Source organism: Catharus ustulatus, chromosome 29 (assembly GCF_009819885.2).
Source record: "Catharus ustulatus isolate bCatUst1 chromosome 29, bCatUst1.pri.v2, whole genome shotgun sequence".
NCBI classification, from domain to species: Eukaryota; Metazoa; Chordata; class Aves; order Passeriformes; family Turdidae; genus Catharus; species Catharus ustulatus.
The window spans coordinates 2,569,741-2,596,434 of NC_046249.1; the positions used below are offsets into that span (position 1 = coordinate 2,569,741).

Below are 26,694 nucleotides of genomic sequence, written 5' to 3' on the forward strand. Positions count from 1 at the left end.
TTAAAATCAACAATTACACTTCATTTATTACAAAATAAACACCAACAATTAAAAATTTACACAATTTCCCACCGTTCCTTATAAAATATTTTTTGGGATTTAGGTCCCCAAATAAAAAAAAACCCCAAAAGGGTTTTTTATCCCCCAAACCTCAATTTGAGACCCCCAAAACCCCTTTTAAGGCAGCCAGGGGGGTGCAAACCCCATTAAAAAATCCTATTTACAACCAGGAGAAGGCACTGGGGGGGGTCCCTGAGGGTGTGGGGGACATTTAAGAGAAAATTTGGGGACATTTAGGGGAAATTTGGGGACATTTTGGGGCGAGGGGCGCTCACACCAACAGCATCCCCCCCACCCTTAGCGTTCCAAAATGAGGAATTTTGGGGTTTTTTTTTAAGACAAAAAAAAAGGCACAAAATGAGGAATTTTAGGGAGGGGTTTGAGGTGTCCCCCCCCCATAAAAAAATGTCCCTTTTTTTTTTTTTTGGGGTGACTTTTTGGGGTCACCCCCGGAGTTTGTCGTAGTCGCTCACCATCCTCTTGATGTGGACGAGTTTGTCCCGCAGGGTTTGGGATTCCCGCTTCTTGTCCTGGTACTCGGGGCTCTGGGGACATTTGGGGACATTTGAGGACGTTTGGGGACACCTGAGGGTGTTTGGGGACGTTTTTTTGTCCCCTCCAAAAAGAGGTGACCCCAAAAAAAAAAAAAAACAAACCCAGAACTCACCCGCTTGAGGTCCTTGAGGCGGTTGTACTCCTCTGCCAGGGCCTGTGGGGACACGGGGTCAGGGTCAGGGGACACAGGGGACAGGGACAGGGGACACAGGGGACAAAGGGACAGGGGGACACAGGGGGACAGAGGCCCAAAAAAGGCCCCCAAAAAACACCAAAAATAGGGTGAAAAACCTCAAAAAAAACCCTAAAAATGGGTGAGGAAAAAATTGTTGAAGGGGGAAGGACAGGGGACAGGGATGGGGACAGAGGGGACAGAGGGGACAGGGACAGGGGACACAGGGGACACAGGGACAGGGGGACACAGGGGGACAGGACCAAAAAAAGCTCCCAAAAAACACCAAAATAAGGTGAAAAACCTCAAAAAAAACCCTAAAAATGGGTGGGGAAAAAATTGTCGAAGGGGAGAGGGACAGAGGGGACAGGGATGGGGACAGGGAGGGGACAGAGGGGACAGGGACAGAAGGGGACAGCAGGGTCAGGGAGGGGACAATAAGGGGGAAAAGGAAGGGGACAGGAGGGGACAGAAGAGACAGGGACAAGGGACAGGGGGGACAGAGGAGACAGGGATGGGGACAGGGAGGGGACAGAGGGGACAGGGGGGACAGGGACAGAAGGGGACAGCAGGGTCAGGGAGGGGACAATAAGGGGGGAAAAGGAAGGGGACAGAGGGGACAGGGGGGACAGGGGACACAGGGGACACAGGGACAGGGGGACACATGGGGACAGAGGACCAAAAAAGGCCCCCAAAAAACACCAAAATAAAGTGGAAAACCCCCCAAAAAAACCCTAAAAATGGGTGAGGAAAAATTGTTGAAGGGGAGAGGGACAGAGGGGACAGGGATGGGGACAGGGGGGACAGAGGGGACAGGGACAGGGGACACAGGGGACACAGGGACAGGGGACACAGGAGGACAGAGGACCAAAAAAGGCTCCAAAAAACACCAAAATAGGGTGAAAAACCTCAAAAAAAAACCCTAAAAATGGATGGGGAAAAAATTGTTGAAGGGGAGAGGGACAGGGGACAGGGATGGGGACAGGGGGGACAGAGGGGACAGAGGGGACAGGGACAGAGGGGACAGGGGGGACAGAAGAGACAGGGACAGAGGGGACAGGGACAGAAGGAGACAGCAGGGTCAGGGAGGGGACAATAAGGGGGAAAAGGAAGGGGACAGGGATAGGGGGACAGAGGGGACAGGGATGGGGACAGGGGGGACAGAGGGGACAGGGAGATGAGGAGGGGACAATAACGGGGAAAAGGAAGGGGACAGAGGGGACAGGAGGGGACAGGGACAGGGACAGAGGGGACAGAAGGGACAGGGACAAGGAGAGGGGACAGGGACGGGAGGGGACAGCAGGGTCAGGGAGGGAACATGGGGATGGGGAGGTGACAATAGTGGGGGAAAGGAATGGGACAGAGAGGGGACAAGGGACAGAGGGGACAGGGATGGGGACAAGAGGGGACAAGGGACTTAGAAATGGAAAAATGGAAAAAAAGAAGGAAGAAGGGTCTGACAAAGGGAGGAAAACCCCAAAAAATCCACGGGGTGAGCAGGGGCAGACGCTAGGCCTGACCTGGCGCTGGGCCTTAGGCCTGACCTGGCACTGGGGTTACACCTGACCTGGCACTGGGCCTTAGGCCTGACCTGGCACTGGGCCTTAGGCCTGACCTGGCCCTGGGCCTTAGGCCTGACCACTGGACACTAGGCCTGACCTGGTGCTGGGTGCCAGGCCTGACCATTGCACGTTAGGCCTGACCTGTCGCCAGGGTTAGGCCTGACCTGGCCCTTGGCGCTAGGCCCGACCTGTTGCTGGGGTTTGGCCTGACAGGGCACTGGGCACTAGGTCGGACCTGTGGCCGGGGTTAGGCCTGACCTGGTACTGGGCGCTAGGCCTGACCTGTCGCCAGGGTTAGGCCTGACCTGGCCCTTGGCGCTAGGCCTGACCTGGCACTGGGCCTTAGGCCTGCCCACTGCATGTTAGGCCTGACCTGTCGCCAGGTTTAGGCCTGACTTGGTACTGGGCATTAGGCCCGACCACTGGACGTTAGGCCTGACCTGGCCCTGGGCGCTAGGCCTGACCTGTTGCCGGGGTTAGGCCTGACCTAGCCCTTGGCACTAGGCCTGCCCACTGCATGTTAGGCCTGACTTGTCGCTGGGGTTAGGCCTGACCTGGTACTGGGCATTAGGCCTGAGCTGTGGCTGGGGTTAGGCCTGACCTGGTCCTGGGCACTAGGCCTGACCTGGCCCTTGGTGCTAGGCCTGACCTGTCGCCGGGGTTAGGCCTGACCTGGTACTGGGCACTAGGCCTGACCTGTCGCTGGGTGTTAGGCCTGACCTGGTACTGGGCATTAGGCCTGACCTGTTGCCGGGGTTAGGCCTGACCTGGTACTGGGCATTAGGCCTGACCTGTCGCTGGGTGTTAGGCCTGCCCACTGCACGTTAGGCCTGAGCTGTTGCCGGGGTTAGGCCTGAGCTGTGGCCGGGGTTAGGCCTGACCTGGTACTGGGCGCTGTCCTCGGGCAGCGTCTCCAGCTGCTGCTCCAGCTGTGCCAGGCGCTGGCCCAGCGCGTCCAGCTCCGCACAGAGCTCCTTGTAGCGCCGCAGCCCCGCCCCAAAGTCCTCCTTGTACCGCCGGCGATCCTGGGCCGAGCTTAACGGCGGGTACAGCCTGCGGGGGGTAGGACTGGGGTTAGGGGCAGGGCTGGGGTTAGGGGTTAGGATCAGTTTTGGGGTTAGGATTGGGTTTGGGGATCAGGATCAGGTTTAGGGATAGGGTCGGGTTTAGGGGTTAGGATTGGGTTTAGGGGTCAGGATCGGGTTTAGGGGTTAGGACCGGGGTTAAGGGCAGGGCCGGGTTTAGGGATAGGGTCGGGTTTAGGGTCAGGGTCAGCTTTGGGGTTAGGATCGGGTTTGGGGTCACGATTGCGTTTAGGGTCAATGTCGGGTTTAGGGATAGGGGCGGGTTTAGGAATAGGGTCAGGTTTAGGGGTTAGGATCAGGTTTAGGGTCAGGATCGGCTTTTCTGGGATCGGCTTTGGGGTTAGGATCGGGTTTGGGGTCACAATTGGGTTTAGGGGCTAGGATTGGGTTTAGGGTTGGGATCGGGTTTAGGGATAAGGTTGGGTTTAGGGGTTAGGATTGGCTTTGGGGTTAAGATTAGGTTTAGGGGTAGGATCAGGTTTAGGGCTAGGGTCGGATTTTCTAGGATTGGGTTTAGGGTTGGGATTGGGTTTAGGGATAAGGTCAGGTTTAGGGGTTAGGACTGGCTTTGGGGTTAGGATCGGGTTTGGGGTCATGATTGGGTTTAGGGGCTAGGGTTGGGTTTAGGGTTGGGATCGGGTTTAGGGATAGGGTTGGGTTTAGGGGTTAGGATTGGATTTGGTGTCAGGATTGGGTTTAGGGTCAGGGTTGGGTTTAGGGGTTAGGATCAGCTTTGGGGTCAGGCTTGGCTTTTCTGGGCTCAGCTTTGGGGTTAGATTCAGCTTCTTTGGGCAGGGCCCCAGCACTCCCAGCACAGCCCAATCCAAACCAGTCCAGACCGGTTTAGACCAGTCCAGACCAGTCCAGACCAGTTCAGATCCAATCCCAGCCCCAGCACTCCCAGCACAGCCCTGCCCGGACCAGTCCAGACCGGTTTAGACCAGTCCAGACCGGTTCCAGCACTCCCAGTTCAGAGCCTCAGCTCAGGTCACACCCCCTGTCCCTGCTGTCCCCAGTGTCCCCCGTCCCCCTGTCCCTGTCCCCAGTGTCCCCCTGTCCCCATGTCAACTGTCCCCAGTGTCACCCATGCCAGCACTGGCTGCCCCCGTGTCCCTGCTGTCCCCCTGTCCCCATGTCCCCAAGTGTCCCCATGTCACCATGTCCCAGCGCTGGCTGTCCCCCTGTCCCCGTGTCCCCCCATCCCCGTGTCCCCCTGTCCCCAGTGTCCCCTTGTCCCCTGTCCCCCTGTCCCTGCTGTCTCCCAGTGTCCTCCCATCTCCCTGTCCCCTGTCCCCCTGTCCCCTGTCACCTGTGACACCGCTCGCTGTCCCCCTGTCCCCATGTCCCCATGTCCCTGTTGTCCCCCATCCCCATGTCCCCATGTCCCTGCTGTCCCCATGTCCCTGTGTCCCTGTGTCCCCCTGTCCCCACGTCCCCCTGTCACCTGTGCCACTGCTCACTGTCTCCCTGTTCCCGTGTCCCCAAGTGCCCCCATGTCCCCCTGTCCCCCTGTCCCCTGTCCCCCTGTCACCTGTGCCACCGCTCGCTGTCCCCCTGTCCCCCTGTCACCTGTGCCACCACTCGCTGTCCCCTGTCCCCTGTCCCCCTGTCACCTGTGCCACCGCTCACTGTCACCCTGTCCCCCTGTCCCCCTGTCACCTGTGCCACCGCTCACTGTCCCCGTGTCCCCTGTCACCTGTGCCACCACTCGCTGTCCCCTGTCCCCTGTCCCCCTGTCACCTGTGCCACCACTCGCTGTCACCCTGTCCCCTGTACCCTGTCACCTGTGCCACCACTCGCTGTCACCCTGTCCCCTGTCCCCTGTCACCTGTGCCACCACTCGCTGTCCCTGTGTCCCCTGTCCCCTGTCACCTGTGCCACCGCTCGCTGTCCCCTGTCCCCTGTCACCTGTGCCACCGCTCGCTGTCCCCGTCACGCTCGTCGCCGGACTCGGGGGCCGTGGGGGCCTCGGTGTCGTCCTGGGAGCCCTGGGAGCCCTGGGAGTGGCGCCGCTCGTCCCTGCGGCCACCGCGGCCACCACGGCGGCCATGGGCGGGGGGCTGGGGCTCCGAGGGGCTGGGGGCGTCACTGAGGGGACAGGGGACATGGGGACATCAGATATGGGGACATGGGGACATTGAACACAGGCACAGGGGGACATGGGGGACATCAGATATGGGGACATGGGGACATTGAACACAGGGACATGGGGACATCAGATATGGGGACAGGGGGACATCAGACATGGGGACATGAGACATGGGGACATCAGATATAGGGACATCAGATATGGGGACATGGGGACATGGGGACATCAGACATGGGGACATCAGATATGGGGACATCAGACATGGGGACATGGGGACATTGGGCATGGGGGGGTCCTGGGGCTCCGAGGGGCTGGGGGTGTCACTGAGGGGACAAAGGGACGTGGGGACATCAGATATGGGGACACTGGATATGGGACACTGGGGACATCAAACACAGGGACATGGGGCACTGGTGGGGTCCTGGGGCTCCAGCGGGCTGGGGGCATCACTCAGGGGACGTGGGGACATTGGGGACATCAGACATGGGGACATCAGACATAGGGACATTGGGTTTGGGGACATGGGGACATCAAACTCAAGGACATGGGGATATCAGATAGGGGGACATGGGGATATCAAACACAGAGACATGGGGACGTTGGGGACATCAGACATGAGGACATCAGATATGGGGACAGGGGGACATCAGACACAGGGACATGGGGACATTGGATATGGGACATGGGGTCCTGGGGCTCCGGGGGCTGGGGGCGTCACTGAGGGGACAGGGGGACATCAGGACATCAGTCATGGGGACATGAGACATGGGACACTGGGGACATCAAACACAGGGACATGGGGACACAGGGGGTGGTCCTGGGGCTCCAGGGGGCTGGGAGTCTCACTGAGGGGACAGGGGGACATCAGACATGGGGACATTGGGTTCTGAGGGGCTGGGGGGTCACTGAGGGGACATGGGGACATTGGGGACATCAGATATGGGGACATGAGACATGGGGACATCAAATATAGGGACATCAGATATGGGGACATGGGGACATCAGACATGGGGACATCAGATATGGGGACATGGGGACATAGGGCACGAGGGGAGTCCTGGGGCTCCAAAGGATTGGGGGTGTCACTGAGGGGACGTGGGAACATTGGGGACATCAGATATGGGGACATCAGACATGGGGACATGGGGCATGGGGACATTGGAACATGGGGCACTGGGGGAGTCCTGGGGCTCCGGGGGGCTGGGGGCGTCACTGAGGGGACATGGGGACATGGGGACATGGGGACATGGTCTTCTCCCGCCCCCTCCCCACCCTCTCCCCCCTATTCCCGACCCCTCCCCACATTTCCCTCCCTCTCCCGCCCCTTCCCCAAATTCCCCACCCCCCAAATCCTTTCCAGACCCCTCCCCAAATTCCCGCCCCTCCCCCTTTCCCCGCCCCCCCTCCCCACCTTTTCCAGCCGTTTTTGGGGGGGTCGCTGTAGGCGGGGGGGCTGTAGGGGGGCGCGGGCCCGGGGGTCTCTCCCCTCTCCGAGTAGGCGACGGTGGCGGCCTCGTCCGGAGCGCTGCTCGCCCCCGACACGTTCTTCACCTGGCACCGGCACGGCAGGGGTTAACGGGGCCGGGAGAGCGGGAAAAAATCCGGGAAACAGCCCCGAAATTCCCGGGAAACCGCCCCGAAATTCCCGGGGAATTCCCGGGAAACTGCCCCGAAATTCCCGGGAAACTGCCTCAAAATTCCCGGGAAACCGTCTTGAAATTCCCGGGGAATTCCCGCGAAACCGCCCCGAAATTCCTGGGAAACTGCCCCGAAATTCCCGGGAAACCGCCCTGAAATTCCCGGGGAATTCCCAGGAAAACGCCTCGAAATTCCCGGGAAACTGCCCCAAAATTCCCGGGAAACTGCCTCGAAATTCCCGGGAAACTGCCCCGGGAAATTCTCGGGAAACCGCCCTTAAACTCCCGGGAAACAACCCCGAGATTATCAAGAAACCTCCCCGGGAAATTCCCGAGAAACAATCCCCAAATTCCCGGGAATCTGCCCCGAAATTCCCAGGGAATTCCCGGGAAACAGCCCTGAAATTCCCGGGAAACTGCCTCGAAATTCCCGGGAAACCGCCCCGAAATTCCCGGGGAACTGCCTTGAAATTCCCGGGAAACTGCCCTGAAATTCCCGGGAAACTGCCTCGAAATTCCCGGGAAACCGCCCCGAAATTCCCGGGGAATTCCCGGGAAACCGCCCTGAAATTCCCGGGAAACCGCCCCGAAATTCCCGGGGAATTCCCGCGAAACCGCCCCGAAATTCCACCCGGAATCCAAAAAAAATCAGCGGGAAATCGTCGGAAATTCAGTGAGAAATTCAGCAAGAAATCCCTGGGAATTCCCTGAGAAATCTCCCAAAATTATCTGCGAATTCCCGCGAACAATCCATGGAAACCCGGGGTTGTTGTCCCACCTGGAGTCCCCCAAATCCTCCTGGGATATTCCCCAAAAATCCCAAAACCCAGAAACCCCAAAAACCCCCAAACCCCAAAACTCAAAAACCCCTAACCCCAAAAAACCCAGCCCCAAAAACCCCAAAAACCCCCAAACCCCAAAACCTAAACCCCAAAACCCAAAAACCCAGAAACCCCAAAAACCCCAAAACCCTCAAACCCCAAACCCCAAACCCCAAAAACCCCCAAACCCACAAAACCTAAAACCCAAAAACCCCAAAACTAAACCCCAAAAACTCCAAAACTCAAAAACCCCTAACCCCAAAAACCCAACCCCAAAAACCCAAAAACCCAAAAACCCAAAAACCCCAAAACCCTCAAACCCCAAACCCCAAAAAACCCCCAAACCCACAAAACCTAAAATCCAAAAACCCCAAAACCCCAAATGCCAAACCCCAAAAACCCAAAAACCCCAAAAACCCCAAAAACCCCAAAACCCCGAAACCTAAAATCCCCAAACCCCAAAAACCCTAAAACTCAAAAAACCCAAACCCCAAAAACCCCAAAACCCAAAGCCTCAAGCCCCAAAACCCCAAAACCCCAAAACCCCAAATCCCAAAACCCCCAAAAACCCCAAAAACCCCAAATCCAAAATACCCCAAACCCCACGGAGAGACAAAGACAGGGACAAAGGGACAAAGTGACAAAGGGACAAAGGGACAAAGTGACAAAGGGACAAAGGGACAAAGGGACAAAGTGACAAAGGGACAAAGCTCAGAGGTGGTGCCACCCTCAAGGTGACCCCACAAAGATTTGGGGTTGGGGAAAAACCCAAAAACCCCAAAACTCAAAACCCAAAAACCCAAAACCCCAAACCCCATGAACAGACAGGGACAGGGACACGGGGACAAAGGGACAAAGTGACAAAGGGACAAAGGGACAGAGGGACAAAGGGACAAAGGGACAAGGGGTGGTGCCACCCTCAGGGTGACCCCACAAAGATTTGGAGCTGGGGAAAAACCCAAAACCCCAAAATTCAAAAACCCCAAAACTCAAAACCCCCAAAACCCCATGGACAGACAGGGACAGGCACAGGCACACGGGAACAAAGTGACAAAGGGACAAAGGGACAAAGGGACAAAGGGACAAAGGGACAGAGCTCGGGGTTGGTGCCACCCTCAAGGTGACCCCACAAAGATTTGGAGCTGGGGAAAAACCCAAAACCCCAAAACTCAAAACCCAAAAACCCCAAACCCCATGGACAGACAGGGACAGGGACACCGGGACAAAGTGACAAAGTGACAAAGTGACAAAGTGACAAAGGGACAAAGGGACAAAGGGACAGAGGGACAAAGGGACAAAGGGACAGAGGGACAAAGGGACAAGGGGTGGTGCCACCCTCAGGGTGACCCCACAAAGAATTGGGGTCCCTGTCCCCATTCCTGTCCCTGTCCCCTGTCCCCCTGTCCCCTGTCCCCTGTCCCCTGTCCCCTGTCCCCTGTCCCCTGTCCCTTCCTTCCGGCCCTTTGTGCGCTCCGGACGCCGGGCCCGGCTTGGTGGCCTTGGGGACATCCGGCCGGACGCGCCACTTCCGTCCCTGTCCCCTCCCGGGGCCACCAGCTGTGTCCCCAAGGCCTGGGGACATTTTGGGGTGGCCCCATAAAGGGCGATGTCCCCAAAGCGAGGGGACACGGCGACACAGGGGGGTGGTGGCACCCAGGGGAGGTGGCACCCAGGGGAGGTGGCACCCGGGGGAGGTGGCACCGGGCCGGTGTCGCCGTGTCCCCAAAGGGACAGGAAATGCTCGGCCAGGGAGGGACTTTGAGCAAATAAACTGGAATTGAATGGAAAAGAAAGGAAAATAAATCAAAAATAAATAAATGAAACGGGAAAGGGACAAAGGGGACACAGAGGGAGGGAGGGAGGGGTGGCACTTGGGACAGACAGGGGACACAGCACAGGGGACACAGAGAGGACTGGGGACATGGGGACAGGCTTGGGGACAGGTTTGGGGACACAGAAAGAGGAGTGGGGACATTGGGGACAGGGGTGAGGGGACACAGGGGACACAGGACTGGGGACATGGGGACAGGCTTGGGGACATTGGGGACACACGGGGAGGAAAGACTGGGGACATGGGGACAGGTCTAGGGACACAGAGAGAGAATTGGGGACACTGGGGACACAGAGAGAGGACTGGGGACACGGGGACAGGTTTGGGGACAAGAATGGAGGGCCACAGGGGACACACAGAGAGGAGTAGGGACATGGGGACAGGCTTGGGGACAGGTTTGGGGACACAGAAAGAAGAGTGGGGACACTGGGGACAGGGGTGGGGGGACACAGGGGACACAGGACTGGGGACATGGGGACAGGGATGGGGACACAGAGAGAGGACTGGGGACACGGGGACAGGTTTGGGGACAAAAATGGGGGGACACAGGGGACACAGAAAGAGGAGTGGGGACATAGGGACAGGGGTCAGGGGACACAGGACTGGGGACATGGGGACAGGTCTGGGGACACAGAAAGAGGAGTGGGGACATTGGGGACACAGAGAGGGGTATGGGGACATTGGGGACAGGGGTGGGGACACAGAGAATTGGGGACACAGGGGACACAAAAAGGAGTGGGGACATGGGGACAGGGGTGTAGGGGACATGGGGACAGGTTTGGGGACACAGAAAGAGGAGTGGGGACATTTGGGACAGGGGTGGGGGGACACAGGGGACACAGAGGATTGGGGACATGGGGGCAGGCTTGGGGACAGGTCTGGGGACACGGAGAGTATTGGGGACATGGGGACAGGGATGGGGACACAGAAAGACGACAGGGGACACGGGGACAGGTTTGGGGACAGGTTTGGGGGGACACAGGGGACACAGAGGATTGGGGACATGGGGACAGGGGTCAGGGGACACAGGGGACACAGGACTGGGGACATGGGGACATGGGGACATTGGGGACACAGAAAGAGGACTGGGGACACAGGGACAGGTTTGGGGACAAGAATGGGGGGACACAGGGGACACAGAGAGAGGAGTGGGGACATGGGGACAGGCTTGGGGACACTGGGGACACACGGGGAGGGAAGACTGGGGACATGGGGACAGTGCTCAGGGGACACATGGGACACAGAAAGAGGATTGGGGACATGGGGACAGGCTTGGGGACAGGTCCGGGGACAGAGAGGACTGGGGACACGGGGACAGGTTTGGGGACAAAAATGGGGGGACACAGGGGACACAGAAAGAGGAGTGGGGACAAAGGGACACGGGTCAGGGGACACAGGGGACACAGGACTGGGGACATGGGACTGGGGACATGGGGACATGGGGACAGGTTTGGGGACACAGAAAGAGGAGTGGGGACATTGGGGACACAGAGAGGGGTGTGGGGACTTTGGGGACAGGGGTGGGGACACAGAGAATTGGGGACACAGGGGACACAAAAAGGAGTGGGGACATTGGGGACAGGGGTGTAGGGGACATGGGGACAGGTTTGGGGACACAGAAAGAGGAGTGGGGACATTGGGGACAGGGGTGGGGGGACACAGGGGACACAGGGGATTGGGGACATGGGGACAGCCTGGGGACAGCAGGAAAGGAGTGGGAACATTGGGGACACAAACCAGGGACAGGGACACAGGGGACACGTGGGGAGGGGCGTGGGGACAGCCAGGGACAGAGGGACAGGGACAGGGACAGAAATGGGGACACAGGGACAGGGACAAGGACAGTGACAGAAATGGGGACAGAGGGACAGAGGGACAAGGACACGGTGACAGTGACAGAAATGGGGACAGAGGGACAGTGACAGTGACATTCCCACCCCTCCCCTGCCAGCAACTCGTGCCAAGCCAGGACAGGAGGTGACAACCCCCGGGATGTCCCCAAGGTCCCTGGATGTCCCTGCAGGTGCCACCCGCTCCCGGCAGTGCCAGCTCCGGCTTTTCCCGGCGCCACCTCCGGGTTAATCATTGGCCAGACCGAAACTGTCACCTGCCCTGTCACCTGGGGGTGGCACCCGGCCCTGTCACCTGCCCTGTCACCTGGGGGTGGCACCCGGCCCTGTCACCTGCCCTGTCACCTGGGGGTGGCACCTGGCCCTGTCACCTGCCCTGTCACCTGGGGGTGGCACCTGGCCCTGTCACACGCCCTGTCATCAAGCCGTGTCCCCAAGCCCTCCTGGTGTCCCCAAAGTCCGGCCCAAAGTCCCCCCAGGAAGTCCCCAAACCCTTCCTATTGTCCCCAAACCTTCGTGGTGTCCCTTTCAGGTGTCCCCAGATCGTCCCTAATGTCCCCAAACCTTCCTGATGTCCCCTTCTGGTGACACCAGATCCCGTTCCCAAAAACCCCCAAAACCCCAAAAACACCAAAAACCCCAAAATCCCCAAAATCCCAGGAGTCACCCGCTGCTCCACAACCTTGAAAAGGGTCAGCACAGATTCCACGGATCCCAAAAACCCCAAAACCCCAAACCCCAAAACCCCAAACCCCAGCACTCACCCACTCATCCACATCCAGGAAAAGACTGGGATCCCATTCTCAAATTCCCCAAAAACCCAAAAACCCCCAAAAGCCCCAATCCCAGCACTCATCCACTCCTGCACATCCTTGAAAAGGCTCAGGACAGATTCCATGGATCCCAAAAACCCCAAAAACCCAAAAAATTCCTAAAAACCCCAAGCCCAGGACTCACCCATTCCTCCAAGTCCAGGAAAAGATTGGGATCCAATTCCCAAAAACCCCAAAAACCCCAAAAACCCCAAAAACCCCAAACCCCAAAATCCCAGGACTCACCCACTCCTCCAAGTCCAGGAAAAGGCTCAGGACAGATTCCATGGATCCCAAAAACCCCAAAACCCCAAACCCCAAGCCCAGCACTCACCCACTCATCCACATCCAGGACAGATTCCCTGGATCCCAAAAACTCCAAAAACCTCAAAACCCCAAACCCCCAAATCCTGGGACTTACCCACTCCTCCATGTCCAGGAAAAGATTGTGATCCCATTCCCAAAACCCCCAAAACCCCCAAAAATCCCGAAACAACAAAAACCCCAAACCCCAGGACTCACCCAGTCCTCCACACCCAGGATAGATTCCCTGGATCCCAAAAACCCCAAAAGCCCCAAAATCCTGGGACTCATCCACTCCTCCTTGTCCAGGAAAAGATTGGGATCCCATTCTCAAAAATCTCAGAAACCCCAAAATCCTGGGACTCACCCACTCATCCACATCCAGGACAGATTCCCTGGACCCTAAAAACCCCAAAAGCCCCAAACCCCAAAATCCAGGACTCATCCATTCCTCCATGTCCAGGAAAAGATTGGGATCCAATTCCCAAAAACCCCAAAAAACCCAAAACCCCAAACCCCCAGCCCTCACCCACTCCTCCAAGTCCAGGAAAAGATTAGGATCCAATTCCCAAAAACCCCAAAAACCCCAAAAACCCCAATCCCAGCACTCACCCACTCCTGCACATCCAGGAAAAGGGCCAGGACAGATTCCACAGATCCCAAAAACCCCAAAAACCCCAAAATCCTTGGACTCATTCACACCTCCATGTCCAGGAAAAGATTGGGATCCAATTCCTAAAAATCCCAATAACCCCAAAAACCCCAAAACCCCAAAATCCTGGGACTCACCCACACCTCCAAGCCCAGGAAAAGGGTCACGACATATTTCCTGTATCCCAAAAACCCCAAAAACACCAAAACCCCAAACCCCAATCCCAGCACTCACCCACTCCTGCACATCCAGGAAAAGGGCCAGGACAGATTCCATGGATCCCAAAAATCCCAAAAACCCCCAAAAACCCCAAAATCCCAGGACTCTTCCACTCCTCCAAGTCCAGGAAAAGGGTCAGGACAGATTCCATGGATCCCAAAAATCCCAAAACCCCAACCTCAGCATTCACCCACTCATCCACATCCAGCACAGATTCCCTGGACCCCAAAAACCCCAAAATCCCAAAAACCCCAAACCCCAGCACTCACCCACTCATCCACATCCAGCACAGATTCCCTGGATCCCAAAAACCCCAAAAACCCCAAACCCAGGACTCCCCTACACCTCCAAGTCCAGGAAAAGACTGGGATCCCATTCCCAAAAACCCCAAACCCCCCAAAACCCCAAAACCCCCAAAAACCCCAAAACCCCAAAATCCTGGGACTCACCCACTCCTCCACGTCCAGGAAAAGATTGGGATCCAATTCCCAAAAACCCCAAAACCCCCCAAATCCCAACCCCAAAATCCCATCACTCACCCACTCCTGCACATCCAGGACAGATTCCCTGGACCCCAAAAACCCCAAAAACCCCAAAAACCCCAGACCCCAATCCCGTCACTCACCCGCTCCTCCATACCCTTGAAAAGGGTCAGGACAGATTCTCTGGATCCCAAAAACCCCAAAACTCCAAATATCCCAAAAAACCCCAAAATCCTGGGACTCATTCACTCCTCCAAGTCCAGAAAAGATTGGAATCCCATTCCCAAAAACCCCAAAAACCCCAAACCCCCAAACCCCAACCCCAAAATCCCAGGACTCACCCACTCCTCGACGTCGGGCCCCTCGGGGCCGGCCGGGATCTTGTCCCAGTACACGTTGGGTTTGCCGTATTTCCAGATCTTGCTCCGCGTTTTGTGCGCAAAGAGACAAACGAGGCACAGCAGGAGCACGACCAGGAACCCGCAGGCGATGGCCACGGCCTGGGAAAGGGATTTGGGATTGGGATTTGGGAATTCTCAAAAATCCCATAGGATCATGACCAGGAACCCGCAGGCGATGGCCACGGCCTGGAGAGGGATTTGGGATTTGGGATTTGGGGTTTGGGATATCCCAAAAATCCCACAGGAGCACGACCAGGAACCCGCAGGCGATGGCCACGGCCTGGAGAGGGATTTGGGATTTGGGATTTGGGATTTGGGGTTTGGGAAATCCCAAAAATCCCATGGGAGCACGACCAGGAACCCACAGGCGATGGCCACGGCCTGGAGAGAGATTTGGGATTTGGGGTTTGGGATTGGGGAAATCCCAAAAATCCCACAGGATCATGACCAGGAACCCACAGGCGATGGCCACGGCCTGGGAGAGGGATTTGGGATTGGGATTTGGGAATTCCCAAAAATCCCATGGGATTGGTCAAGGATTGAGAAAATCCCAAAAATCCAATGGGAGCATGACCAGGAACCCACAGGCAATGGCAACAGCCTGGGAAAGGTTTGGGATTTGGGATTTGGGAATTCCCAAAAATCCCACAGGATCATGATCAGGAACCTGCAGGTGATGGCCACGGCCTGGGAGAGCGATTAGGGATTGGGATTGGGATTTGGGATTTGGGAATTCCCAAAAATCCCATGGGACTGGTCAGGGATTGGGGAAATCCCAAAAATCCCACAGGAGCACGACCAGGAACCCGCAGGTGATGGCCACGGTCTGGGAAAGGTTTGGGATTTGGGATTTGGGAATTCCCAAAAATCCCACAGGAGCATGACCAGGAACCTGCAGGTGATGGCAATGGCCTGGAAAAGGGATTTGGGGTCTGGGATTTGGGATTTGGGAATTGGGGATTTGGGATTGGGGATCTGAGATTTGGGATTTGGGAACTGGGGATTCCCAAAAATCCCACAGGAGCACTACCAGGAACCCGCAGGCGATGGCCACGGCCTGGGAGAGATTTGGGATTTGGGATTTGGGAATTGGGGATTTGGGATTGGGGATCTGAGATTTGGGATTTGGGAACTGGGGATTCCCAAAAATCCCACAGGAGCATGACCAGGAACCCGCAGGCGATGGCCACGGGCTGGGAGAGGGATTTGGGATTTGGGATTTGGGATTTGAGGTTTGGTATTTGGGAATTCCAAAAAATCCCACAAGATCATGATCAGGAACCCGCAGGCGATGGCAACAGCCTGGGAAAGGGATTTGGGATTTGGGATTGGGGAATTCCCAAAAATCCAATGGGATTGGTCAGGCGATGGTGACAGCCCAGAAAAAAATGGGATTTGGGAATTTCCAAAAATCCCACGGGACTGATCAGGAAACAACAGGTGATTGGGGGGGAAATCAAGATTTGGGAAATCCCAAAAATCCCATGGGATTGGTCAGGTGACAGCCTGGGGGAAAATCAGGATTTGGGAATTCCCAAAAATCCCACGCGATCAGCGGGAATTGGGAATTTCATCCCCCCAAATCTGCGTGGTGGTGGATGAGCCTGATCCCAAAGATCCTCTGTGCTTCCCAAATCCCAAATCCCAAACTTTTCCCTTCCTTCTCAAATCCCAAATCTTCCCAAATCCCAAATCCCAAATCCCAAATCCCAAATCCCAAACCTTCCTCCCCAAATCCCGGCTGGGGCCTCTCAGGGATTTGGGAAGGTTTGGGTTTGGGGAAGGACAGGAAATGTTTGGGATTGGGAAAAATTTGGGATTGGGGAAAATTTGTGATTGGAAAGGTTTGGAACTCAGGAAGGACGGGGGCAGGGTTGGGATTTGGGAAAGTTTGGGATTTAGGGAGGACAGAGAAAAATTTGGGACAAGGAAAGGACAGGGGAAGGTTTGGGATTTAGGAAGGATGGGAAATGTTTTGGATTGGGAAAGGTTTGGGATTTGGGATTTGGGATTTGGGAGGGACAGGAAAGATTTGGGGTTTGGGATTTGGGAATTTGGGATTTGGGAAGGACAGAGAAAAATTTGGGACAGGGAAAGGTTTGGGATTGGGGAAGGACAGGCGGGATCTGGGGGGTCCCGGTGCCACCTGGGCACACCCGGGAACACCCGGGCCAGTCCCAGTCCCATCCCGGGTTAATCCCGGGTCTGTCCCGGCCCCAACGCGGCCCCAGCCCGGCCCCGTCCCGTGCCAGTCCCGGGCGCTCCCGGATCCCATCCCGGGTTAATCCCGGGTCTGTCCCGGCCCCAACGCGGCCCCAGCCCGGCCCCATCCCGTGCCAGTCCCGGGCGCTCCCAGTCCCCAGTCCCGGCCCCAGTCCCGGCCCCGTCCCGTGCCAGTCCCGGGCGCTCCCGGGCCGGCCGGGCTGGAAGTGCCGCATTCCAACCCCAGCCCCGCGCGGGGGGAGCGGGAGCGGGACCGGCCCGGGAGGGAACGGGACAGGGATGGGGACAGGGAATGGGATCGGGAATGGGAATGGGAATGGGATCGGGACTGGGAATGGGGCTGGGAATGGGAATGGGGACTGGGATCAGGACTGGGAATGGGATCGGGACTGGGAATGGGACTGGTTTGGGATTGGGGCAGGGAATTGTTTGGGATTCAGGATCCCGGGAATGATCAGGATCAGGATCTGGGAATGGTTTGGGATTCAAAATCCCGGGAATGGTTTGGGATTCAGGATCCTGGGAATGGTTTGGGATTCAGGATCTGGGAATGATTTGGGATCAGGATCTGGGAATGGTTGGGGATTCAGGATCCCAGGAATGATCAGGATCAGGATCCCAGAATGGTTTGGGATCAGGATCTGGGAATGATTTGGGATCAGGATCTGGGAATGGTTGGGGATTCAGGATCCCAGGAATGATCAGGATCAGGATCCCAGAATGGTTTGGGATCAGGATCCCGGAATGATTTGGGGTCTCTGCAGTTCGGGGCAGAGCTGGGGGAGGTGAGTGAGGGCACAGGGCTGATTCCTGAATCCCAAACCTTTCCCTGTCCTTCCCAAATCCCAAATCTCAAATCCCAAATCTTGCCTTCCTGAATCCCAAATTTTCCCTTTTCTAAATCCCCAATCCCAAATCTTTCCCTGTCCTCCCTAAATCACAATTCCCAAACCTTTCCCGAATCCCAAACCTTTCCCCATCCTTCCCAAATCTCAAACTTTCCTCAATCCCAAACTTCCCCAAATCCTGAATCCCAAACTTTCCCAAATCCAAATCCCCAATCCCAAACTTTCCCAAACCCCAAATCCAAATCCCAAATCCTGAATCCCAAACTTTCCCAAATCCCAAATCTTTCCCTGTCCTAAATCTCCAATCCCAAATCTTCCCCTGTCCTCCCTAAATCCCAAATCCCAAACTTTCCCAAATCCCAAACCCTTCCCAAATCCCAAACCTTTCCCGAATTCCAAACCTTTCCCTGTCCTTCCCAAATCCCGAATCTCAAACTTTCCTCAATCCCAAACTTTCCCAAACCCCAAACTCCAAACTTTCCCAAATCCCAAATCTTTCCCTGTCCTAAATCCCCAATCCCAAATCTTTCCCTGTCCTTCCTAAATCCTGAATCCCAAACTTCCCTCAATCCCAAACTTTCCCCAATCCCAAATCCCAAATCTCAAACTTTCCTCAATCCCAAACTTTCCCAAATCCAAATCCCAAATTCCAAATTTTCCCCAATCCCAAACTTTTCCAAACCCCAAATTCCAAACTTTTCCGAATCCCAAATCCCAAAATTTCCCAAACCCCAATCCCAAACTTTCCCCAATCCCGGTTTCCCCGGCTCTGTCCCGGTTTTTCCCAGGTTTTCCCAGCCGGGAGAGCAAAGTTCCCGGGATCGTCCCCTCCCCGAAACTCCCGCGGTGTTTGTTTATCCCGGGATTTCCTGCGGCCCGGGACTGGCCCGGCTTTCCCACATCCAGGATTGGCCCGGCTTTTCTTTCTCAGGATTATCCCGGCTTTTCCCACATTCCCAGACTGTCCCGGTTTTTCCCACATTCCCGCATTTTCCCGGTTTTTCCCACATTCCTGGGATTGTCCCGGTTTTTCTCTCTCAGGATTTTCCTTTTTCTTCCCACATTCCCAGATTGTCCCGGTTTTTCCCACATTCCCGCATTTTCCTGGTTTTCCCACATTCCTGGGATTGTCCCGGTTTTTCTCTCTCGGGATTATCCCGGTTTTCTCCCAGTTTTTCCACATTCCCGCATTTTCCCAGTTTTTCTCACATTCCCACACTGTCCCGGTTTTTCCACATTCCTGCATTTTCCCGGTTTTTCCCATATTCCCAGGATTATCCCGGTTTTTCTTTCTCAGGATTATCCCGGTTTTTCCCATATTCCCAGGATTATCCCGGTTTTTCTCTCTCAGGATTATCCCGGTTTTGTCCCGGTTTTTCCCCATTCCCGCATTTTCCCGGTTTTTCCCCAACTCCTCCCTGGCTCATCTCAGTTTTCCCCCAGCCCCGGCTCATCCCACAAACCCCCCTGACCCCACAAACCCCAGTAGCCCCCTCTCCCCTCCCGGTAGCCCCCATCACCCAGTGGCCCCCATTCCCCTCCTGGTGGCCCCCTCTCCCCTCCCGGTGGTCCCCAGCCTCCAGTAGCTCCCTCTCCCCTCCCAGTAGCCCCCTCTCCTCTTCCAGTGGTCCCCACCCCCCCTAGCCCCCTCTTCTGGTGGTCCCCACCCCTCGGTAGCCCCCTCTCCCCTCCCGGTAGCCCCCCATCCCCTCCAGGTAGTCCCCACCCCCTGGTGGCCCCCATCAACCAGGGCCATCATTCCTTCCCCCAGTAGCCCCCTCTCCCCACCGGTAGCCCCCTCTCCCAGTGGTCCCCATCCCTCTAGTAGCCCCCTCTCCCCTCCTGGTGGTCCCCACACCCCAGTAGCCCCCTCTCCCCTCCTGGTAGCCCCCTACTCCCTCCAGGTAGTCTCCAGCCCCTGGTAGCCCCCACTCCCCTCCTGGTAGCCCCTGCACATCTCCTGGTAGTCCCCACCCCCAGTGGCCCCCTCTCCCCTCCCGGTAGCCTCTCCTGGTAGTCTCTCCCTCCTGGTAGTCTCCAGCCCCTGCTCGCCCCCTCTCCCAGTGGTCCCCAACCTCTGGTAGTCCCCTCTCCCCTCCAGGTAGTCCCCACTCCTCTCCTGGTAGCCCCCACTCCTCTCCCAGTAGCCCCCTATCCCCTCCAGGTAGTCTCCAGCCCCTGGTAGCCCCTGCACACCTGGTAGTCCCCATCCCCAGTAGCCCACTCTCCCCCCTGCTAGCCCCCACCCCCGCTAGCCCCCTCTCCCCTCCTGGTAGCCCCCTATCCCCTCCTGGTGGTCCCCACACCCCAGTAGCCCCCTCTCCCCACCAGGTAGTCCCCACTCCCTGGTAGCCCCCATCACCCAGTGGCCATCATTCCCCTCTTGCTGGCCCCCACCCCCTGCTCGCCCCCTCCCCATCCCCGCTAGCCCCCAGTCCTGCTAGCCCACTCTCCCCTCCAGGTAGTCCCCACCCCCTCGTAGCCCCCATCACCCAGTGGCCATCAATCCCCTCTTGGTGGCCCCCACCCCCACTAGCCCCCAGTCCCACTAGCCCCCTCCCCCCCCCCCGCTAGCCCCCTCACCTCCTGCGGGTCCACGGTGCAGTAGTGGTACAGGTACTGGTTGAGCACGGCCCCCCCGCCGTACACCTGGCTGCACATGGCCAGCAGCGGGCTGTAGTAGTAGCCACCCCCGCTCATCTGCGCCTGGGGGTTGACTCCCACCACGTAGACGATGCTGGCCACCAGCATGACCAGCGCCAGCACCGCGCTGACCACCAGCACCACCAGGTAGAACCGCCGCGAGCGCGTCCCGCCGGCCTTGCTCAGGCTGGCCACCAAGAGCCCCAGCTGGGCTAGGAAGCACAGCACGGCCATGGCGATCATGAACCCGTTGGCCGTGCGCGGGTTGGTCACTCCCCCGTAGTAGCCACCGTAGCCATAACCGTAATTCACCCCGCTGCCGTAGTAGCCAGACCCGTAGTAACCGTTGCCAAAAACGCCGCTCCCGTAGCCGTAGTAGCCGTAATCCCACGCCAACGTGGAGGCCACGCAAGCGAAGATGGCCACGCACAGCAGGATGACCACCACCCCCAACACCTTCACTAGCCCAGGGGGCGATGACCACTTGTAGAAAAGCTGGGGCACGTCCTCGATGTAGTACGAGCCGGGCGGCGGCGAGCGCGCGTCGTAGCCGTAATCGCCCGTCGGTGGCCCGTAGGTCGTTGGTGGCCCATAGGTGGTGGTTGGTGGTCCATAGGTGGTTGGTGGCCCGTAGGTGGCGGTTGGTGGCCCGTAGCCGCTGTCGTAGGGTTTTTTGGGCAGCATCCCTGCGGGGACAGGGACACGGCGGCTCGCGGGAGGGGCTGGCGGAGGTGGCGAGTGAAAAAGGACTTTGGCCACCGCGTCATCGGCACGGGCGCCGCCCGCGCGTGGGGTGGCTACCCTGGAGCTGGGGTGGCTACCTTGCAGTTTCAGTGGCCACCTCAGAGTTTCAGTGGCCACCTCAGAGTTTCAGTGGCTACCTCAGAGTCAGAGCAGCCACCCCAGAGTCAGAGTGGTCACCTCAAAGTGGCCACCTCAGAGTTGGAGTCGCCACCTCAGAGTCGGAGTGGCCACCCCAGAGCTGGAGTGGCCACCCTACAGTTTCAGTGGCCACCTCGGAGTCAGAGTGGCTACCCCAGAGTTGGAGCGGTCACCCCACAGTTGGAGCGGCCACCCCAGAGTTGGACTAGTCACCCTAGAATTGCAGTGGCCACCCCAGAGTCAGAGTGGCCACCTCAGAGTCGGAGTGGCCACCTCAGAGTTTCAGTGGCCACCCTGCAGTTTTAGTGGCCACCTCAGAGTTGGAGTGGCCATCCCAGAGTCAGAGTGGCCACTTCAGAGTCAGAGAGGCCACCTCAGAGTCAGAGCGGCCACCCTGGGGTTGGAGTGGCCACCCCAGAGTCGGAGTGGCCACTTCAGAGTCAGAGAGGCCACCTCAGAGTTGCAGTGGCCACCTCAGAGCTGGAGTGGCCACCCTGGAGTCAAAGTGGCCACCTCAGAGTCAAAGTGGCCACCTCAGAGTCAGAGTGGCCACCCCAGAGCTGGAGTGGCCACCTCAGAGTTGCAGTGGCCACCTCAGAGTCAGAGTGGCCACCTCAGAGTCAGAGTGGCAAAAAATCCTTGGAGCTGCCACAAAAAATCCCGGAATGAGACCCCAAAAAACACCTTGACAACAACAACAAAAAAAAAAAATCTTGGAGTCCCCCAAAAGAAACCCCTCGGAGACCCAAAAAAACCTGGAAATCCTCCTGAAAAAAAACCCTGAAAACCAAAAAAAAAATCCAGGAAATCATCCTAAAAATATCCTTGAAACCCCACAAAAAAAATCTTGGAGACCCTAAAAAAACCTGGAAATCATCCTAAAAAAACTTTGAAAACCCCAAAAAAAAATCTTAGAGACCCCAAAAAAACCTGGAAATCATCCTAAAAAATAACCTTGAAAACCCCAAATAAAGAAATTTTGGAGACCCCAAAAAAAACCTCAGAGACCCCAAAACCTCTCTGGGGAAACTGAGGCACGGTGTCCCCTCCCTGTCCCCTCCCAGGGAATTATTTGGGATTTTTGTCATTTGGGATTTCAGGAATTTGGGATTTCAGGAATTCTCCAATGGGAGGCGCCGGCCCCGAGGGCGTCGCTCTAATCCGATTAAAAATAAAAAAACCAAAACATTGAAAAAAATAAAAATAATCAAAATAATAGTCATCAAAATGAGAATAATTAAAAATAATTATTGTGGGTGATTTGGGGTGGGGGCTCGAAAGTTTCTGAATTTTTTGGGGGACTCTGATCCGCAGTAAGGAAAAAAATAAAAATTGTAAATTAACAATTTAAAATTAAAAATTAAAAAAATTAAAAATTAAAAATATTAAAATATTTTAAAATATTAAAAATATTAAAAATATTAAAAATATTAAAATATTAAAAAATAAAATTTTAAATCATAAATTAAAAATTAACAAAATAGGAAATTAAAAATTATAAATTAAAGATTAAAAATTGAAAATTGAAAATTTGGGTTTTCACCCCAAAATCCCGGCGGGAATCCCGACCCAGGCTCCGGTTCTGGTGGTACCGGGAGGGGCTCGGGGGGTTCTGGGGGTTCCCAACCAAACCAGTCCCAAACTGGGGCCAGAACCGGGACCAGAACCGAGACCAGAACCGAGACTGGGACCCGAACTGGGACCAGAACCGAAACTGGGACCCAAATCAGGACCAGAACCGAGACCAGAACTGGGACCAAAACCGAGACTGGGACCCGAATTGGGACCAGAACTGGAACAGGGACCTGAACTGGGACCAGAACCGAAACCGGGACCCAAACCGGGACCAGAACTGAGACCAGAACCGAAACCGGGACCCAAACCGGGACCAGAACTGAGACCAGAACCAGAAACCGGGACCCAAACCGGGACCAGAACCGAGACCAGAACTGGGACCAGAACTGAGACCAGAACCATGACCAGAACCGAGACTGGGACCCAAATCAGGACCAGAACCGAGACCAGAACCGAGACCAGAACCGAGACTGGGACCCGAATTGGGACCAGAACTGGAACAGGGACCAGAACTGGAACAACGACCAGAACCGGGACCAGAACCAGAACCGAGACCAGGACCTGAACCAGGACCAGAACCGTGATCAGAACCGGCACTGGCACCAGAACTGAAACCAGAACCGTGACCAGAACCAGAACTGGCACTGGAACTGTGACCAAAACCAGAACCAGGACCACAACCGGCACCGGGACCAGAACAGGGATCGGCACCAGAACCGTGATCAAAACCAGAACCAGGACCAGAACCGAGACCAGGACTAGAACAGGGATCGGTACCGGAACTGTGACCAAAACCAGAACCAGGACCACAACCGGCACCGGGACCAGAACTGGGATCGGCACCAGAACTGTGACCACAATCAGAACCGGCACCAGAACCAGGACTGGAACCGTGACCAAAACTGGGACTGGAACCAACACCAGGACCAGAACTGGAACCGGCACTGGGACCAGAACCAGAACTGTGACCAGAACTGAAACCAAAACCAGAACCGGCACCGGGATTGGGACCACGACCAGGACCAGAACAGAACAGGCACTGGGACCAGAACTGGAACCGGAACCGGAACCGTGACCAGAACCAGGACTGGAACCGTGACCAGAACCAGGACTGGCACTGACACCAGGACCACAACCAGAACCATGACCAGAACCGAAACCAAAACCAGAACTGGTACTGGGACTGTGACCAGAATCAGCACCAGGATTGGGACCATGACCGGGACCAGAACCAGCACCAGGACCAGGACCAGAACCGTGACCAGCATTGGCACCAGAACCGGAACCGTGACCAGAACTGGCACCGGGACCAGAACCGTGACCAGAACCGGAACCATGACCAGAACCGGCAGCGGCAGCGGCGGGGGGAGCGCAGAGGGGATTGGGGTGTGGTCAGGGAGCCGGTAGCGGGTGGAACCGAGGGGAGCCGGTACCGGTGTGGTCAGGGAGCCGGTACTGGTGTGGGACCGAGGGGGAGCCGGTACCAGTGTGGGATCTGGGACCAGCAGGGATCTGGTACCGGTGAGGACTCACTGGGGACCCCGGTACCGCTTTAGAATCCGGTACCAGAGGGGTCCTGGGTGCCGGTACAGACCTGGTACCGGTGTGGGCTCAGGGACCCGGTACCGCTCTGGAATTCCACAGCCAGTACCAGTAATGACCCAGTACCGGTGCAGGCTCGCTGGGGACCCCAGTACCGGTTTAGAATCCGGTACCGGAGGGGACCTGGTGTGGACCTGGTACCGCTCTGGATTCCCACGGCCGGTACCGGTAAGGACCCGGTACCGGTGTGGGCTCAGTGGGGGAGCCGGTACCGCTCTGGAATCCGGTACCAGAAGGGTCCTGGGTGCCCATGGGGATCCGGTACCGGTGTGGAACCGGGGTGGGACTTGGTATCACTTTAGAACCCAGTACCAGAGGGGATCTGGCTGCCTGTGGGGACCCGGTACCGGTGTGGATTCCCGTGGCCGGTACCAGTAAGGACCCAGTACCGGTGTGGGCTCAGTGGGGGAGTCGGTACCGGTTTAGAATCTGGTACTGGAGGGGATCTGGGTGCCGGTGGAGACCCGGTACCGGTGTGGATTCAGTGGGGACCCGGTATCACTTTGGAACCCGGTACCGGCGGGAATCTGGGTGCCCGTAGGGAACTGGTACCGGTGTGGATTCCCGTGGCCGGTACCGGTAAGGACCCGGTACTGGTGTGGGCTCAGTGGGGGAGTCGGTACCAGTTTAAAATCCGGTACTGGAGGGGACCTGGGTGCCGATGGAGACCCGGTACCAGTGTGGGCTCAGTGGGGACCCGGTACTGCTCTGGAATCCGGTACCAGAAGGGTCCTGGATGCAGGTACAGACCCGGTACCGGGGTGGGACCCGGTATCGCTTTAGAACCCGGTACCGGAGGGGACCTGGGTGCCCGTGGGTACCCGGTACCGGTGTGGATTCCCGTGGTCAGTACTGGTAAGGACCTGGTACCGGTGTGGGCTCGGTGGGGGAGTCGATACCGGTTTAAAATTCGGTACCAGATGCGATCTGGGCGCAGGTGCAGACTCGGTATCGGTGTGGATTCCCATGACCGATACCGGCATTGACCCTGTCCCGGTACCGACCCGGTCCCGCTCTGAATTCCCGGTGCCGGTGCCGGTCCTACTCCGGATTCCCGGTACCGGTACCGGAGCAGATCCCAGCACAGCCCCGGTGCCACTGGAGAATCCCGAACCCCCCGTGCCCGAACAGCCCCGGTTCCCCCTCCCGTCCCGGTGCCGCCCCCGCCGGTGCCGGTGCCGGTTCTGATCCCGGTGCCGGTGCCGGTCCCGGTGCCGGTGTCGCTCACCTGTCGCCGCTCCGCCGCTTTGTTCACCTTAAAATGGCAGCCGGGAGCGGCGGGGGCGGCGGGACCGGCACCGGGACCGCCCCCGGGGAGGGGCAGAACCGGGCGGGACCGGGACGGCACGGGTTAAACCCGGGTGGGAGGGGCGGGACCGGGCGGGACCGGGCAGAACCGGGCGGGACCGGGACGGCACGGGTTAAGCACGGGGGGAGGGGCGGAACCGGGCGGGACCGGGCGGAACCGGGCGGAACCGGGCAGAACCGGGCAGAACCGGGCGGAACCGGGCGGAACCGGGTTAAACACGGGGGGAGGGGCGGGACCGGGCGGAACCGGGCGGAACCGGGCGGAACCGGGCTGGGAGGGGTTAAACACGAGGGGGAGGGGCAGAACCGGGCGGAACCGGGACGGCACGGGTTAAACACGGGGGGAGGGGCGGAACTGGGCAGAACCGGGCAGAACCGGGCGGAACCGGGCTGGAACGGGTTAAACACGGGGGGGAGGGGCAGAACCGGGCAGAACCGGGCGGAACCGGGAGGAACCGGGCGGAACCGGGCGGAACCGGGCAGAACCGGGCGGAACCGGGCTGGAACGGGTTAAACACGGGGGGGAGGGGCAGGACCGGGCGGAACCGAGCAGAACCGGGCGGAACCGGGACAGGACGGGTTAAACACGGGGGAGAGGGGCGGAACCGGGCAGAACCGGGCGGAACCGGGCAGAACCGGGCGGAACCGGGCGGAACCGGGACGGGATGGGTTAAACACGGGGGGGAGGGGCAGAACCGGGCGGAACCGGGCTGGAACGGGTTAAACACGGAGGGGGAGGGACAGAACCGGAGGAACCGGGCAGGGAGGGGTTAAAAATGGAGGGGGAGGGGCAGAACCGGGAGGGGAGGGGTTAAAAATGAGGGTGGGGGAGGGGGAGGGGAAATCCCCGAGGGAATTTGGGGAGGGGGGAGGGGATGAAATTGGGCGGGTGACAAAAATTAAAAATTAAAATAAAAAATTTGGAGAATCCCAAAAAAAAAAAAACAACAAAAAACAACCAAATTTCGAGATCCCCAAAAAAATTCAAGGAGAAAACTCAAAAAATTTGGAGATTCCACCAAAAAAACCCCAAAACCTTGAGGACCCTCCCCCAAAATATTTGGAGACCCCTCCCCTAAAAA

The 26,694-nt window shown here is 57.4% G+C and overlaps 1 protein-coding gene across 1 annotated transcript; it reads right to left on the reverse strand.

Annotated features, from left to right (window-relative positions):
• OCLN (occludin) lies at positions 1-25,618 on the reverse strand. Its single transcript, XM_033082009.1, has 8 exons — positions 25,533-25,618; positions 20,186-20,931; positions 14,472-14,630; positions 6,935-7,074; positions 5,343-5,522; positions 3,231-3,402; positions 728-769; positions 1-605 (listed from the first exon to the last, which is right to left on the reverse strand). The coding sequence occupies exons 2-8, from the start codon at positions 20,927-20,929 to the stop codon at positions 504-506; spliced, it is 1,539 nt and encodes a 512-aa protein (XP_032937900.1). The 5' UTR covers positions 20,930-20,931; positions 25,533-25,618; the 3' UTR covers positions 1-503.
• Between the last annotated feature and the right edge of the window lie 1,076 nt (positions 25,619-26,694).

Excerpts from the sequence above, each read along its gene's own strand:
- OCLN (XM_033082009.1), bottom strand. The coding sequence starts at position 20,929 with ATGCTGCCCAAAAAACCCTACGACAGCGGCTACGGGCCACCAACCGCC. Across the intron at positions 3,403-5,342 it reads GACAGCGAGCGGTGGCACAG|GCTGTACCCGCCGTTAAGCT; the intron begins GTGACAGGGGAC and ends TACCCCCCGCAG. Across the intron at positions 770-3,230 it reads AGGACAGCGCCCAGTACCAG|GCCCTGGCAGAGGAGTACAA; the intron begins GTCAGGCCTAAC and ends GTGTCCCCACAG.